The sequence below is a fragment of the Bactrocera dorsalis genome, chromosome 3, assembly GCF_023373825.1.
Source record: "Bactrocera dorsalis isolate Fly_Bdor chromosome 3, ASM2337382v1, whole genome shotgun sequence".
NCBI classification, from domain to species: Eukaryota; Metazoa; Arthropoda; class Insecta; order Diptera; family Tephritidae; genus Bactrocera; species Bactrocera dorsalis.
In genome coordinates, this window is record NC_064305.1 from 71,332,837 (window position 1) to 71,348,135 (window position 15,299).

General features: G+C 34.3%; 1 protein-coding gene across 2 annotated transcripts in view; it reads left to right on the top strand.

Annotated features, from left to right (window-relative positions):
• Positions 1 to 1,522: 1,522 nt before the first annotated feature.
• The window catches only part of LOC105227310 (sodium-dependent dopamine transporter), a 29,012-nt gene continuing 15,235 nt past the window's right edge, over positions 1,523 to 15,299 (top strand). Inside the window, exons 1-2 of one of the 2 annotated variants that reach the window (XM_049452072.1) lie at positions 1,523 to 1,932; positions 12,460 to 12,678. In XM_049452072.1, coding sequence (XP_049308029.1) covers positions 12,504 to 12,678 — 175 coding nt within the window. In that variant the 5' untranslated portion in view covers positions 1,523 to 1,932; positions 12,460 to 12,503. Of the gene's footprint in view, positions 1,933 to 4,797; positions 5,055 to 12,459; positions 12,679 to 15,299 lie in introns of those variants that run through there. The other variant, XM_011206580.4, reaches the window with a different exon arrangement.

The following is a 15,299-nucleotide window of genomic DNA, read 5'->3' on the forward strand; positions in this document are numbered from 1 at the left end:
CGAAAAAACAATGAGCATCACCTTGATTTTTGAGCGGCTCTAAGTTGAAATTATTTCTAATGAACCCATATTTGTAAGAGCCTAAAATGGTTCATAGTTAGAAAAACTAGCTTTTGTGAATCATTTTTGTTTGATATTGTATTTATTTAAGAGATTAATATTTTCCATACATGCCATGAGAATTTAGTAAATCGGCGATTAATTTTGAGCATTTTTGAATCCATCGCCGATTGTCTGACTCTGAAGAAGATTTTTCTCTTTAAAAATATATTAAATATGTATATTATAATATAATATATTATTACAACTATTGAATGCAGGTAACATTCGAGGGAGTAGTCAAAATTCTGAATTTTGTTAAAACAGTGGCTATCCAAAAAATTGTCGTTTATTGTGACCATTTACACCTAAAAGTGGCTTAAAAAGTCGAAACTACATATTATAAAAAATTTTGTTTTTTTCGATCAAACTAAGAACATTATGTGAAAATTTCAAGTTGGTCGGTCCAATTTTTTGGGAGATAATTTTCTCACCGACACTGAAAACCGCATTTCGAGAAAAACTCGTTCAAAGTTCAGGAGTCGATTCCACAAAGTTGAAAAAATCTTGAAAATAAGCTCATATCTCCGAAACTATCGACAAATTTTCAGAAAATATTCTTATATTCGATATATGGTAGATAAAAAAATTTAATATATATAAAAAATCGAGTTTTGAAAATCACAAGTGGATATTACTGGTTAAAAAGCATAGTTTTAAATATATCTGAACAAAAAACAACGTATGTCTATGAATACAATATGTTTCAAAACACGTTTGCAATTGAACTGCTGAAATATGATTATAAAACGTACATAAGTATGTGCATGCAATGTATGCAGACTTTATTTACGTCGAGCTTTCCACCATAACTGGTAGCTAATATACATACATTCATATTTATACACTTTACAATACACGCATACATGCCCATAACGGAAATGTGTACTTGACATGAGAAAAGCGCACACATTTCCTGTCCGTTTGTGAGCTTTCAACAATTCACCATCCCCAATGAAGGATCTTCACCCCTTGTGTATATATGTATGTGTGTGTGAATTGATGTGTTAATCAAACTCAAAAAAGTGTTGCGCTTGCGCATCATTTACCACCTGTTTCACATTCACCGGACCATTGTGGTATTAGCACTGCTGAATTGTACATACATACATTTAAATATATGTGCTTATGTATGTATTAGTTAATTTGGAGTACATGCCATACTTGCTACCGTTTGCATGTATGTTACTGTTATACACATTCATTGATGCCGTCACACACATACATACATATGTATACGTATATCTGTATATACATTTATGATTTCTGTGTGCTTGTATGCGTCACATTGTGTTGCATGCAGCAAATGTGTTAAGTGTTGAGCATTGCAACCACTTGTCGCCACTATTCAACCTTGCTGTCGTCGCCAGTTTCGACTATAAAAGCATGCGATCCAATGGGCATTTTTGCATTCGTACAAATGTCACGGTCGGCTTAGGACCACAGCTTGGTGGAGAATAGCTCAAAAGTGTTAAAGTTGGATAAAATTGAAAGTTTATAAAATCAAGTCTTAAGTGCTTAAAAGAACTAAATATATACATATATAATTTTCTTTAAAAAAGTCTAACAAATGCTTTGAAAAAAGGACTTTCTGTCGAACAGTTAACATTTAAATCAAAATTGTTTAAATTAAAATTTGTTTCTTATTCGAAATAATTTTTCCAAATGTGCAACGTTTTACGGTTTTTGAGAATTTTGTACACCTTACGCAACATTGTGTGATTTATTTTTGTTCGAAAAATTTATGTATATTTGACAATAGTGCGATGTGCATAAAAGCGACATACTGAAAATGCTTCCAGAATAGCTATAATTTGACGTTAGAAAATAAAGGTAAATTTTATTTGCAATTTTGTGGTTTTAACGTGGTAATTAATAGCTTTAAGAAAGAAGAAAAAAAGTAATAAGAATTAAAAGTACGGTATTTCTTATATATAACTCAAAAATATAATTTTTTTATTTCATAGCTCAAAAGTATTACTTTTTATTTCATAACTAATAACTAATATTTTTGAAAATTAAAATTCATTTATTTCTCTCGATGAAATTTTATATATTTTTTTCTCCAAGAATATAAGAATTAATATAATCCTATAAATTACATTAACGTCTAGGTGAAAGATATCGCTTTTTTATTTCAAATTAATATCAAGATTTTTTATAAGATTATAAAAAAGTTTTCTAAATCGAAGTAATTAATATCTGAAAGTATATACAAAAAAAATTTGAAAAAAATCTATTTTTTTTTTTAAATCTACAATTATTGTAAAATATTAAAAAAAAGTTTAAAATTTGAAGAAATTTGAATTTTTTTCGAAAAATCTGAAAAATATAAGTAGAAATACAAATAAAATTATTCAAAATATTTAAAAATCATCTGAATCTGAAAATATGTACTATATACAAAAAAAAATGTTTGAAAAAAAATTTGAAAAATTTAATTTTTTTTAATCTGAAAATTTAAGTAGAAATACAAATAAAATTATTCAAAATATAAAAAAAATCATATAAAAAATTATTTTCATATCAAAATAATTCAGATTTTTACAGCCAGTACTTTAGGGGTTTCACTAGACTTGTGAGCTGAAAAATCCCCCAATTACAATTTTCTTTTCAAAAGAATCGTGAAATAATTAGAATTTCGTTTATGTGACATTAGTATGTGTATATTATGTATTTTTCTAATTTTTTCTTAGTGTTAAAACTGAAAGGCCATTTGCGGCTGTGGTGTTGGAATTCTGCAGACCCGCCGTTGATGTTGTGATTTTTCTTCAAAAAACGCTGACTCAAAATCACATTTTTTAGTTTATGTCCTAAATCTAGAAAAATATGGAAGATTGTTTTCCAAAAATTAAATTAAGGGATTTAAATATTATTTTCAAAGAAAAAACAGTTCAGAATTCTCGGATATAGATTTTTAGGGGTTCCACACTTTCACTTGAGTGTTGAGTGTCAATAATTTTTTTTAAAGAAACAGAAAAATTAAATATTTTATTTAAGGCACGGAAGTTATTATCTACGAGATGTGTTTATTTGGAATTCTAGTTTTTTGATGAAAATATTAATTAATTTCTCTACATTATTGCTGTCGCCTTCAGTATAGTCTTCATACGATATCATCCACCTAAGATAGTGCTTCTTCCAATCGTCGAAACACTTCTCAAACTCGATTTCCGGGATGGTCTTTAGGTCTTTCAGAGTGAGCTCTTAATGTCATGTATGCTTGCAAAACAACATTCGCTTAAGGTTCTCTTTATTTTTGGAAATAATAAAAAGTTCCCTGAAAGCATGCCTGGCGTTATAATACGAGTATTGTTTTGGTCAAGAATTCAGCAATAAATTTTTCTTCTTCTTTTAAGAAACAAAAATTGCCAACCTTGCAAAAACACGTCTAACCTTACTTATACAGGTAAAGTACTCGTAAGCCAAGAATATAGCTGAAATTTTATCATACTTCAGGGCAAGTAAGTGTATCAATATAAAAAAAAATGTTGAGAGTTGGGATCTCCAAAACCGCAAAATTTTAATTTTAAAATTTCCAATCGATTTTGAAAACACCTCGTAATTTTAAAGATCGCTGTGCGGGAGGAATACTGAAGCCCTGTCTCAAAATCACTTACTTTACCAAGTTCTTGTCCAGCAACTAGAAAAATATGGAGAATTTTTTCACTTTTGCAAAAATGGTGGATCTTTAAACGAAAAATACTGCTTTTAGTAAAACTATGCACTAAAGATTTTTTTATTAAGTAAAATTTGTAACAAACAATTTTGTTTAAGATAATTGAAACTGAATTTGATTGAAAAATTCGAAATAAAAAAAAAACAGTAAAAAACTTAGTGAGTTCATCTTAAATTTTTCCGACTACGTTAAAAACAGTAATCTCGAGAAATATTTTTTTTTTTTTAATTTATATTTTTTAGGGTTTCGGTGGGCTTTAAAGTCTTTTCCACATTCTGAATAATGTCGTACTTGTATTTTTAACACCCATAAGTAGCTTTAAAGCGAAAAAATGTTTTTCATTTTAATTTTATGCCCCATAATAATATGATTAATTAAGTATTAACAACTTGAAATCGATATAAATAATTAATTACAAAGTAATATTATTTGGGTTGGGTTGTGTTGATTATACCATTTTTAGTTATATTTAGATTCAACTCATTTCAGTTCATTTATTCAATGAAAGTAGATTTCATTACCAACCTACAAACATGCCTACACGTGTAAACTACTATTTTGAATAAAATAAAAATCAAAACTTGTAATTATAAATCGATGAAAGCAACATTTCATATGAAAGTGACTTGCCTTATTTATTTGCATTTAAATGCGAACGATATAACTTGGTGCATGAAAAATGATGCCGTCGGCACGTAAAGGCGTTAATAATCAGTGCATCTCTACCCACATGCTTATATACATAGGTGAATACAGGTACACAGAGCTCTTTACTTTTGGAAAATCATTTTCAAAATATATAAAAAATACTTTATTTTTGAAATTTCATATATAAATCGTATAAAACTTATTTTATTTAGTATTTAAAAAACCTCGTTAAAACTCTCATAATTTCCGAAATCGTTAAACCGTTAGCTTATTAATTAAGCGCTTTATTAGTACCCACAAATGCAGGAAAAGTGTGAGACATGTGTGCGTTGCTTCAGAGCTGCGTTTGAGCTTTGCTTCCACTTGCAACATCGTCAGTTGGCATTCGGTGGAGCAATAGAATGAACGTGCAATGTGGCCGCGCAGTATTTAGCAGATTTTATATTTTAAATTTATTTACTTTTTAAATAAATAATTCATGAAAAATCGGAGATCAGCGGATTTTAAAAAGCAACTTGAATTTTGTGTAAATTTAGTGCCTAATTTACATGCAATTATCCAAGTGCTAAGTGAAAAGCAAAAGTGCAAAAAATGCCGTCGGTTGCTAGGAGTAAAAGTGTAAATTCAGGTATAAATAAAAAAAAATTCAAAAACATTTTAAACAATATTATTACATGAAACATGCAATACAAATTTTTACATTATTTAGTGAGTTATTCAGAACTTTTTAGACGACTTAAATACTGTTTCAAAATTATAGTATTCAAAAATGTTTAGTTTGTGGAACATCGTCAGCACATACATACTACTGTGGCCAAAAATAGTAAGACTTTTTAATTTAAATTTGATGTGCGGAATCAAATTTCTGGTGCTGAAACGTTCAAAATGTTGGAAAAGTCCTGGGTGGTACCTGTTTATCGCGAGCAAGTGTTTTTATTAATATAAATTATTCAAGGAGGGTCGAGAACGCGTTGACGACGAACCAGGTCCAGGACAGCCATCAACATCAATTGATTATTAACACGTTAAGAAAATAAAATAATTGGTGCACTCAATTCCGACCTCCAGAATGTCATGAAACGTATCATTACTGGCGATGTCTTGAATCTATGCTTACGACTTAGAAACAGACGATCAATCGGCCGAATATCGTGACAAAGTTGAGAAAAAAGCAGGTCAGAAATCAAGGTTATGTTGACAGTTTCCTTCGATTATTAAGGTAAGCACTCTGAATTGCTTCCGACCGGCCAAACTCTCAACAAGGAATTCTATTTGAGTGTATGCAAAATTTGCGCGAAGCTATTCATAAAAAGAGGCCGGAATCATGGCCTGATAACTCCTGGTTTTTGTACCACGATAATGCACCGTCGCATACTGCATTGATTCTTCGAGACTATTTCGCGAAATTTTCAAACAATTTAATGCCGTATTCGCCTGATTTAGCTCTTCTGGTGAATAGTATTCAACAGTTTAGCGGTTTTTTTAAACTACATTTTTCAAAATTGCTTGAGACAAACGATACGATCGTTATTATTATTTTTCTGTATGTTCAGTATATTTTTCTATATCTTCAGTATATACATAATTATTCATATAATGACCTACTAGTTTTTTGGCCCAATTTGAAATTTGATAGGCCAAGCACGATCAAAATTTTATTTCAATGGTGATTTATGAAAAACACAAAAACACGAGTGGTACAAAGCTTTCAAAGACGACTTCAAATAATGAAAATAGTAAAAAAGAGAATGGCAAGAGAGCTCGACATATCTCGCGAATCCGTTCTATTGATTTTGGTGGATATTTTGGATAAGAAACGCGTTCTTGCTCGACTCGTCCCAATAAAGCTGAATTTTCTCATGGGTGTATGAATTAGACATGCAAACAAGTCAGCAATCATCGGAATGAAACGTTTTCAGTCGATTTAAAGGACAAAGAAAAATGCGCTGAAGTAGCTGAAGACCAACCGAAAAATTGTTTCTGAGAAGTGTTTCGAAGACTGGAGAAATCGTTGACATAAGTGTATTGTATCTGGTGAGGATTACTTCGAAGGCGACGAAATAAATTTTGATGAACATGCAGCGATTGCAACACTTTTTATGATAAAGCACCAATATTATACTTATTTTTTGTTAGTGTACATTAGCATTTTTTTCTATGGTGACCGAAATCTCTGCCGAGCCTTCGAAAATCAAAGTATTCGATAAAAAAGTAATTGTGATACGATCTTTCCCATTGTCAAGCAAGGTTAACTTGTCGTATTACTATCGTATTATAATGTATAGATTTGAAGTGCTCAAGTGGTTTGTAAGCATAATAAATCCGGCCGAATATGGGCATCACTTTTATTGACTCACAAGAGATGTGTAGAATGTTTATTTTAACAGATTATAATTCAAAATGTTTGTTTTTTATATTACGATGACTTTATGACTGTTTAACACATTTAGTGCTAAGTATAAATTGATTGGTTTAATCATATACAGTGTTATAGCAATTTATGTATAGATCTAATTATTACGTTAGCTTATGTTTCGAATAGATGAAATGCTAGTTTTATATAATATTTAAACATTTTTAGTTGCATTTAAATCCGCTAATGTTGAGGTAACTATTGTTTTCAGAGTTTATTCTTATAAATCGATCCTACTCTTCCGTAGAATTATCCTTCGATACTAGTACAGAACCAGTAATTAAAAGTTATAAAGATCTTATCCCTACCCGTACTCGTCTATGTTGGCCTTCGAAGGGACTCAGTCTATATTTTCGTCACAGAAAAGGCTTCCTATCAGATCTGGCAACAAACCGCAACTGGTGGGAGCAGCTTCACACATATTTATATATAGAATAGACATTTGCTAATAAAATATACATATATTGATGATAATACTTAATAGAACGGTCAATTTCAAAGTGTATATGCATATTGATATATGAATCATACACATATGCCTACTACGTAGTATACAGGTATGCTTTGGTCAAGCACTTACCTGTGTACAAGCCTATAACAACAAATAAAAAGCACCTGAAAGCCATTCAAGTCATTTGCATACATGCCGTTATGAAAAGTAAAAACGAAAGTTTAAAAAGAACTCAAACGGCAACCGTGGGTAGAGGGCGATACTCGAACTGTTTAATTGTTTGTAAACTGGAGAGCTGGCGAACATGGAAATAGGAAAAATATGCATATGGAGATACTTATGTAGATAATGATATCATAGGTATATCTGTATTAATCATACATACATAGTTGTGATATTGTAGGGTAGGGTCGTCGTTGACTCTTTATCATCAATAAATAATGTTTATCAAATATATGTGGATTTCTGTGTAATTTAAGGGTCAACGACTTGTTTTTTACCTGTTTTATTATAATCTGAGTATACCTTTCTTATTTGTTTAGATTATATCAGGGGCACAATTTGAAAAAGTTTGAAAAAGTGTGCTGACCGTGCCATTATGCTGACACTTTAGCAGACGTACAGTAATCGGGTTAATAATGCTCTATGCTAGTTTAATCAGTTTAGCCCGCAAATATAATGACAGATATACAAATATGTGACATTGTCGTTGCTTTCGAAAGCATAGCGCACTCATTTGTCACATCTGCCCACACATAAACTTTCATATCTGCAACAGAAATTGTGCTCAAACATTCATCAATTAAGCAATTAAAGCAAGCTACGTTAAATGTTTGTCGTCCGTCATAATCCACAAGAATTCGTATTATTCGCTCTTAATGTTGCCGCTGAAAATATTTGTACTCGTGCCATTTGTAGGGCTTTATTAGCGGTGAAAAACAGGAATGATTGCGATCTTGTGGATATAAGTTAAAATTTTAGTGGGGGATTTTGCACATGAAATACTAATGTAGAGAATATGTTGGGACAAAAAAGTACTCGGAAATTATAAATAAAACGCAAAATATTCAATTATTTATCAATATTTATTTTGATACTTTTTCGGTTCTCGAAACACTTTTCATATGTAATTGTATGTAATATGTATAATTGAAAGTTTGCCACGACGTTAGCAAAATGCAGAAGGAAATGTTAGGGTAGGTAGGTAGAATGGCTGCCTAAGGATGCAGCAAGATCTTTAGGAGGCTCATTGTGATACCACCGGGAGTGATACTTATTCTTTTACTCTGTTATCTCCTCTCTAAATCACATAGTGCTTCTGATGAAGTTCAGCAATACGAGAAGTTTTATTTTTGCAACCTCTGAAACGTTGTCCAGAAATCATAGAGCGATAGAATATAGTTTCAATTCTACATGATTTCGAAAGTTCGTTGTAATGGGTTGGAAGTAGAACTTACTAAGCATTACAGGCGACTAATTGGGTGGATTTCCTCAGTCTATGAGATGACTTTACTGGCAGTTGCTCACAGAACAGGTTTGTAGGTTGCAGGTGTAAAAGTACGTTTAGTGACTGACCTGACTTGCCATACTGCCTTATACTAGCTGCTCTTTGTATTCTTTCTATACGCTGTTCCACGTACACTTAAAGTCAAAAAAAACGCCGACGGCAAAACTTTTCCTGTTACGGAGCTTTTCTCCTCATTTGAAATGTGTAACGGGACTTTTTCGTTTTCTTTATTAGTGTTGCTTTAGTTAGATTTTTTTTTTGTAATATTTCGTACCGGTGAAAATATTAAGTGCCTAGCAATCGGTGTGAAAACAACGAAAGCCAACAAAAAATGGTATTATCCGAGAAAGAAAAAGTTGATATAATTGCGTATAAGCGGCAAAACTTATCAAATGTCGAAATTTCGGGTATGGTTCACTGCAATGAATCTTCCGTAAGACGATTCTGGAAGAAATATTTGGAAACGGAGAGCTTATCACGCCGTCCTGGAAGTGGGCGTCCACGAAAAACAACTGAGCGTGACGATAGAGATATCGTCAAGATAGCTCTTCGTGACCGATTTAAAACTGCTCCAGAAATTGCTGCGGAATTAAAGAATGGTCATAACATGGAGATTAGCACCTCAACTGTGTAGCGTCGCTTGAGAGAAGTAGATTTATTGGCTCACAGACCCGCTAAAAAGCCACTTCTCACAGCCAAAATGCGTTCCACCCGTTTAAACTGGTGTCTGGAAAGGAGAAATTGGACCACCAACGATTGGGCACAAGTCATCTTTTCAGACGAGTGCAAAATAAATCTTTTTAGCTCAGATGCAGGATGCGTAGTGCGCCGCAGAAAAAATGAAAGATTTAGTCACAACTGCGTGCAGAGTACGGTGAAGCATACCCCATACATAATGGTCTGGGGAGCGATAACCAGTTATGGAGTTGGAAAAATTTTTTTTATCGAACGCTACGTTAACTCTTCTGTCTATATTAAACACGGTGTTATGCCAACGATTGAGCAGCTGTCAGAGCACGAAATAAAAATTATATTTCAGGACGATTCTGCACCTTGTCACCGGTCGAAGTTGGTAGGTTTACCATCGAATCTAGAAATTTTAACTAATATCTTTTAACAAAATTATAATACGAGTACGAGTATAATACTCGTAATACAACAATAATCTTTTTATAGGTAAAGGAATATAAGACTCTTTTGGGAATTGACTCACTGGTATGGCCGGGAAATAGTCCGGACCTGAATCCCATTGAAAATATGTGGTCAATTTTAAAAAGAAAAATACGCCAGCAGAAGCCGACTAACATCAGCACTTTGAAGAAAGTAATCGAAACTACTTGGTATGATGATGTTTCAACAGAAATGGTAAAAAAACTGTATGAGAGCATGACATCTCGAGTAGAATGTGTCATAAAAGCAAGAGGAGGTCATACCCGCTATTAAATTCGCTTAAAACATTTTTATCTTAATGAATAATTTTAAAAACTTATTAATTCGCTAATAAAATAATAAATCAAGCATAAAAATGTATATGTTTTTAATACAACTACCGATATTTGCCACATAAATGGGGGAATTCGTATTGACCAAAATGGGCATTTGCATGTGTTACACATAAGCTCCGTATTATTTTTGTTGTTGTTGGATGAATAGCCTTAAAACTGATAACAGCTTATGGAAGGAGAACATATGTAATCATTTAGTAGCAGCTTAATGTAAACGGACCTTGTTTTTATACTACAAATACTATTTCCATTGGTAATACACAAATCGGCGTTTTTTTTTACTTTAAGTGTATTTCTCTTCCATTATTGGGCTCTCTACCAATATACCGTATCGTATAATCGGTCCAACAACTACTTTGTAGAGTCAATGAGCTACCTGAGGAGTTAACCCGATTTGGGCCTCACCGTTCTTTTGTAGATGTAAATTTCTATATTTGCTTTCTTTACCCTAGCGTCTAAGTTTGGTTTCCATGAAAGCTTTCTATCTAAAATTATTCCTAAGCAGCTTGTCTCATCTCCAAATGTTAGGTACCATTTCATAATGGCGGCATGCCTTTTGGACTACTGTGTTTCCTTGCGAACAATACCGGCTTTGTCTTGCTAGCATTTAAGTTTAGTCCGCACGGTACGTCCCAACGCTTTATATCATTTCATATTGTTTTCATATGTTAGCGAAGATATTCGGGAATTCACCTCTAACCGAAACCGCCACATCATCAGGGTAGGCCACACCGGCCAAACTGTTAACAAGGAATACTATGTGAGTGTTACGTGTCGTTCGCGTGAAACTAACGGGTGATTTTTTTGAGGTTAGGATTTTCATGCATTAGTATTTGACAGATCACGTGGGATTTCAGACATGGTGTCAAAGAGAAAGATGCTCAGTATGCTTTGACATTTCATCATGAATAGACTTACTAACGAGCAACGCTTGCAAATCATTGAATTTTATTACCAAAATCAGTGGCAGAAAATCCGCTTTTTTATCGACAAATTTTGTTCAGCGATGAGGCTCATTTCTGGTTGAATGGCTACGTAAATAAGCAAAATTGCCGCATTTGGGGTGAAGAGCAACCAGAAGCCGTTCAAGAACTGCCCATGCATCCCGAAAAATGCACTGTTTGGTGTGGTTTGTACGCTGGTGGAATCATTGGACCGTATTTTTTCAAAGATGCTGTTGGACGCAACGTTACGGTGAATGGCGATCGCTATCGTTCGATGCTAACAAACTTTTTGTTGCCAAAAATGGAAGAACTGAACTTGGTTGACATGTGGTTTCAACAAGATGGCGCTACATGCCACACAGCTCGCGATTCTATGGCCATTTTGAGGGAAAACTTCGGACAACAATTCATCTCAAGAAATGGACCCGTAAGTTGGCCACCAAGATCATGCGATTTAACGCCTTTAGACTATTTTTTGTGGGGCTACGTCAAGTCTAAAGTCTACAGAAATAAGCCAGCAACTATTCCAGCTTTGGAAGACAACATTTCCGAAGAAATTCGGGCTATTCCGGCCGAAATGCTCGAAAAAGTTGCCCAAAATTGGACTTTCCGAATGGACCACCTAAGACGCAGCCGCGGTCAACATTTAAACGAAATTATCTTCAAAAAGTAAATGCAATGAACCAATCTAACGTTTCAAATAAAGAACCGATGAGATTTTGCAAATTTTATGCGTTTTTTTTTTAAAAAAAGTTATCAAGCTCTTAAAAAATCACCCTTTATTTATAAAACGAGGCCGGAATTATGGACCGACAACTCTTGGTTCGTGAGTTTACCGTCAAATTTTCAATCAATACTGCGCCGCAACCACCGTATTCGCTTAATTTAGCTTTCTGTGACTTCTGCCTATTCAGGAAAGTCAAATGACCTATCCGGGGAGACCGTTTTGAGTTAATTGAAGATATTAAACGTGAATCGCTACGCGCTTTGAAGGCTTCAATGCCGTAGGGATTACTTTGAGGAGGACCACATAAATTTTGAAAAACAAATTAAGAATTATATGTATAATTATGAACAAAGTTTTCCTTTTTTTGCTCATAATATTATGAATAAATTAGGGTTATAGTACAATATTTCTTAAATCATAATTATGTTGAATAAAGTATCAATTTGCACGATAACTGGACTAAATTGACCAATTTTTGTTTATCAGATTTAGAGTGCGGCGTCGACGAAGGAGAGGACATCGCCTTGGCGATGTCACCGACCGGACAGATAGCTAAGACACCAACACCACGTGACGAAGCAGATAGTGACGATCAGCGTGAGACATGGAGCGGCAAAGTCGATTTTTTACTATCAGTTATTGGATTCGCAGTCGATTTAGCAAACGTTTGGCGATTTCCATATTTATGCTACAAAAATGGCGGTGGTAAGTATCCACACTATTTCTTCTACCTCAAATATAAGTAAATATTTATGTGTTATGCGTTCGATAATTGCTTATTCAATTATTAATTTCGTCTATAAGCAGTTGTTTAAGTCTACTTTAAGTATTATCTTGGCGTGTAAGAGGAAATAATTAAATACTCAAAGCACACCCACAAGCTTACACCTAATCTGCCATAATCCGCATGGCAATCTAAAGTTAATTTGTGTGCGTCCAATTTGCTACAGCCTAGCCAACTAGCTACATTGTTGTACAGGCGTGTCGACGTAGTAATGTGCTGTAAACGGATGGCAGGAGTCGATTACATTTGACTTAAGGACTCATACATATATTATGATGTGCGTTTATATGCAGTTGAGTGAGTGTGCTTGCTGGCTTATTGCTATGATTTATGCCACTTAACACCCGACTCTACTCCGGCAATAATAATTGTAGTAATAGCTGAAGCAACAATTGCTGCCTAACTTTTCGTTTCTTTTTTGTGGAAGAAAAAGTTTAGCTAAGTGTCGCGTAGCTGCAAAGGTACTCTTATAGAAATATACGAGTTTATATACATAAGTGTGTCTAGCATAAGAACCACAATATATGCCATTTGTCATGCTCAACACTTTTGCCAGTGAAGTGCTGCCATTAAATGTGCCTCTTATGGCACACTTCCTTGAGAAAATTGCTGTGTTCTGTTTGAATGCGGCGCCTCAATATTGCCATCAACACTATCACCACCAGTTGCTATTGCTGGTCTACTCGCATCCTGTTGCCTTTTGATGCTTGCTGGCAGTGTTGTAGGTAAAGTTGGCTGCGGTTTTCCGGTATTCATTTCGGGATTGGTGAGAAATTATATGTTTATAAGGGCAGCGGAAATGATTTTACGAAGATTGTCCGACTTTTTATTCGTGCTATAAAATAATTTTAGAGTTTAAAGAAGGCAACATTTAGTTATCCTCCTCCACTTTTCTTGAGGCAATAGGTGATCCCAAGATGCTCCATGTTGTTTTTGTCGATCTTGCTTTCACCTAAGTAAGAAGTTAACTGCCATCGAGATAACTTAACGGTGGGCTTACGAAACGAGCTGTTTTAACAGGTTCAGATGGTAGAGAGAGTGTATTAAGTGAGTTGGTTTTATTGGACATGCAAAGAGGTGATTAGTATCAAGAGTCCCCAAATTATATGAAGGACATAGCTTTTGGATGTCGAGGTCTATTCTGAATAACTAGTTTAACCTGTTAAAATACCCAGAACGAAGTTGCGAAAAAAATTATACGATTGAGGGCTTTGGCCTTTGCGCCGTCCCAGATGAATTTGACATCGGTTAATTTGCGCAGTTTCGACCTTCTACGTGTTATTTTCAGTCAGCAGCGGTTTCGGTGTCCTTCGTATACTGGTCAAGTGAAGTCCTCGTAAATCTTCTAGAATATGCTCTATCCAGTGCTTCTCGAGTCTTGGCTCCCACGGCTCCGTTGGCAGTCATAACTTCGAAGTCGTAAGTGTTTTCGTCTTGGGACGAACCATATTTTACGCCAAAGAGCGAAAAAGAAAAACGACTGGCGCGCTGTTGGAAAGTTGGCTATTACCGCGTAAGCGGTGTCAACACCAATAAATAAAAATAAGAAAGTAAGGTAAGATCTAGATTTAAAGAAACTAATTTTTATTCCAAAAGTTTGGTTGTATTATTCGTAACCCGAACGGATTGAACTTTTCATTCGACCAAGTATTCTCAACCCGACTGAATTCTACGATTTATGTTGCTACAATAAGAAGCCAACAAAATCCCGAATGTTAAAGCTTTACACAACTTAATACCGAAAATCGGTACTTGAATTTCACTAGACACCAACAAAATCAATTCACTTGCCTTTTATGTGTATGTATGTATGTATGTTTCATTCATAAGCAAGGCAAAGCATGTCGCTCGGCATCCTCCAAGACAATTTCAAAGTTAAGTGCTTTTGTATGACAACTAAATCTGGCAGTCATAATCGCATTTACCGCTGCCATTGAGTGGTGGTGGAGTGAGAAAAAAAAAACTCAGCCAACAAAGTCAAAAGCGAGGAAAAAGAGTTTGTGGTGGCATGCAGAATCATAAAGTTTGGCTTAACAAAGAAAACAGCAGAAAAAGTGCGAAAAGCAGAGAAAAAACGGGACAATAATGGTGGGATTTTTCCACAGTTTGACTTCGAAAGGCATAAAAGTCTTGGCAGTGCATGCGTTAAAGTGTTTTGGCCTACGAATTAGGGTGCCACACACGTTCCTAAAGCAAAGCAGAGTTCAATAATCATGTGCTAGATACGCGAAGCTGTGTTAGGTTAGGTTGAAAATCATGTGTGAAGGACTCACAATTATGCATTGCTCTCTGTGGAAACACTGAGAGTGTGTGAGTACTTAAAATTCAAGTTTATTTCAAATAAAAATCGTACGCTTCATTGCATTCAATCAGCAAAACGGAAGTAAGCAACTGAAAGCGCAAAGCTCGTCGCAACCCAGCCACAACTTGGTCGTAATAACGAGGCTTAAATAACCATGACAACTGACTTAATATACATTTTACGCATTGCCGTTATGAGTCACTATGCTGGGTAATGGCAATACTTATGCGAGTATACCGT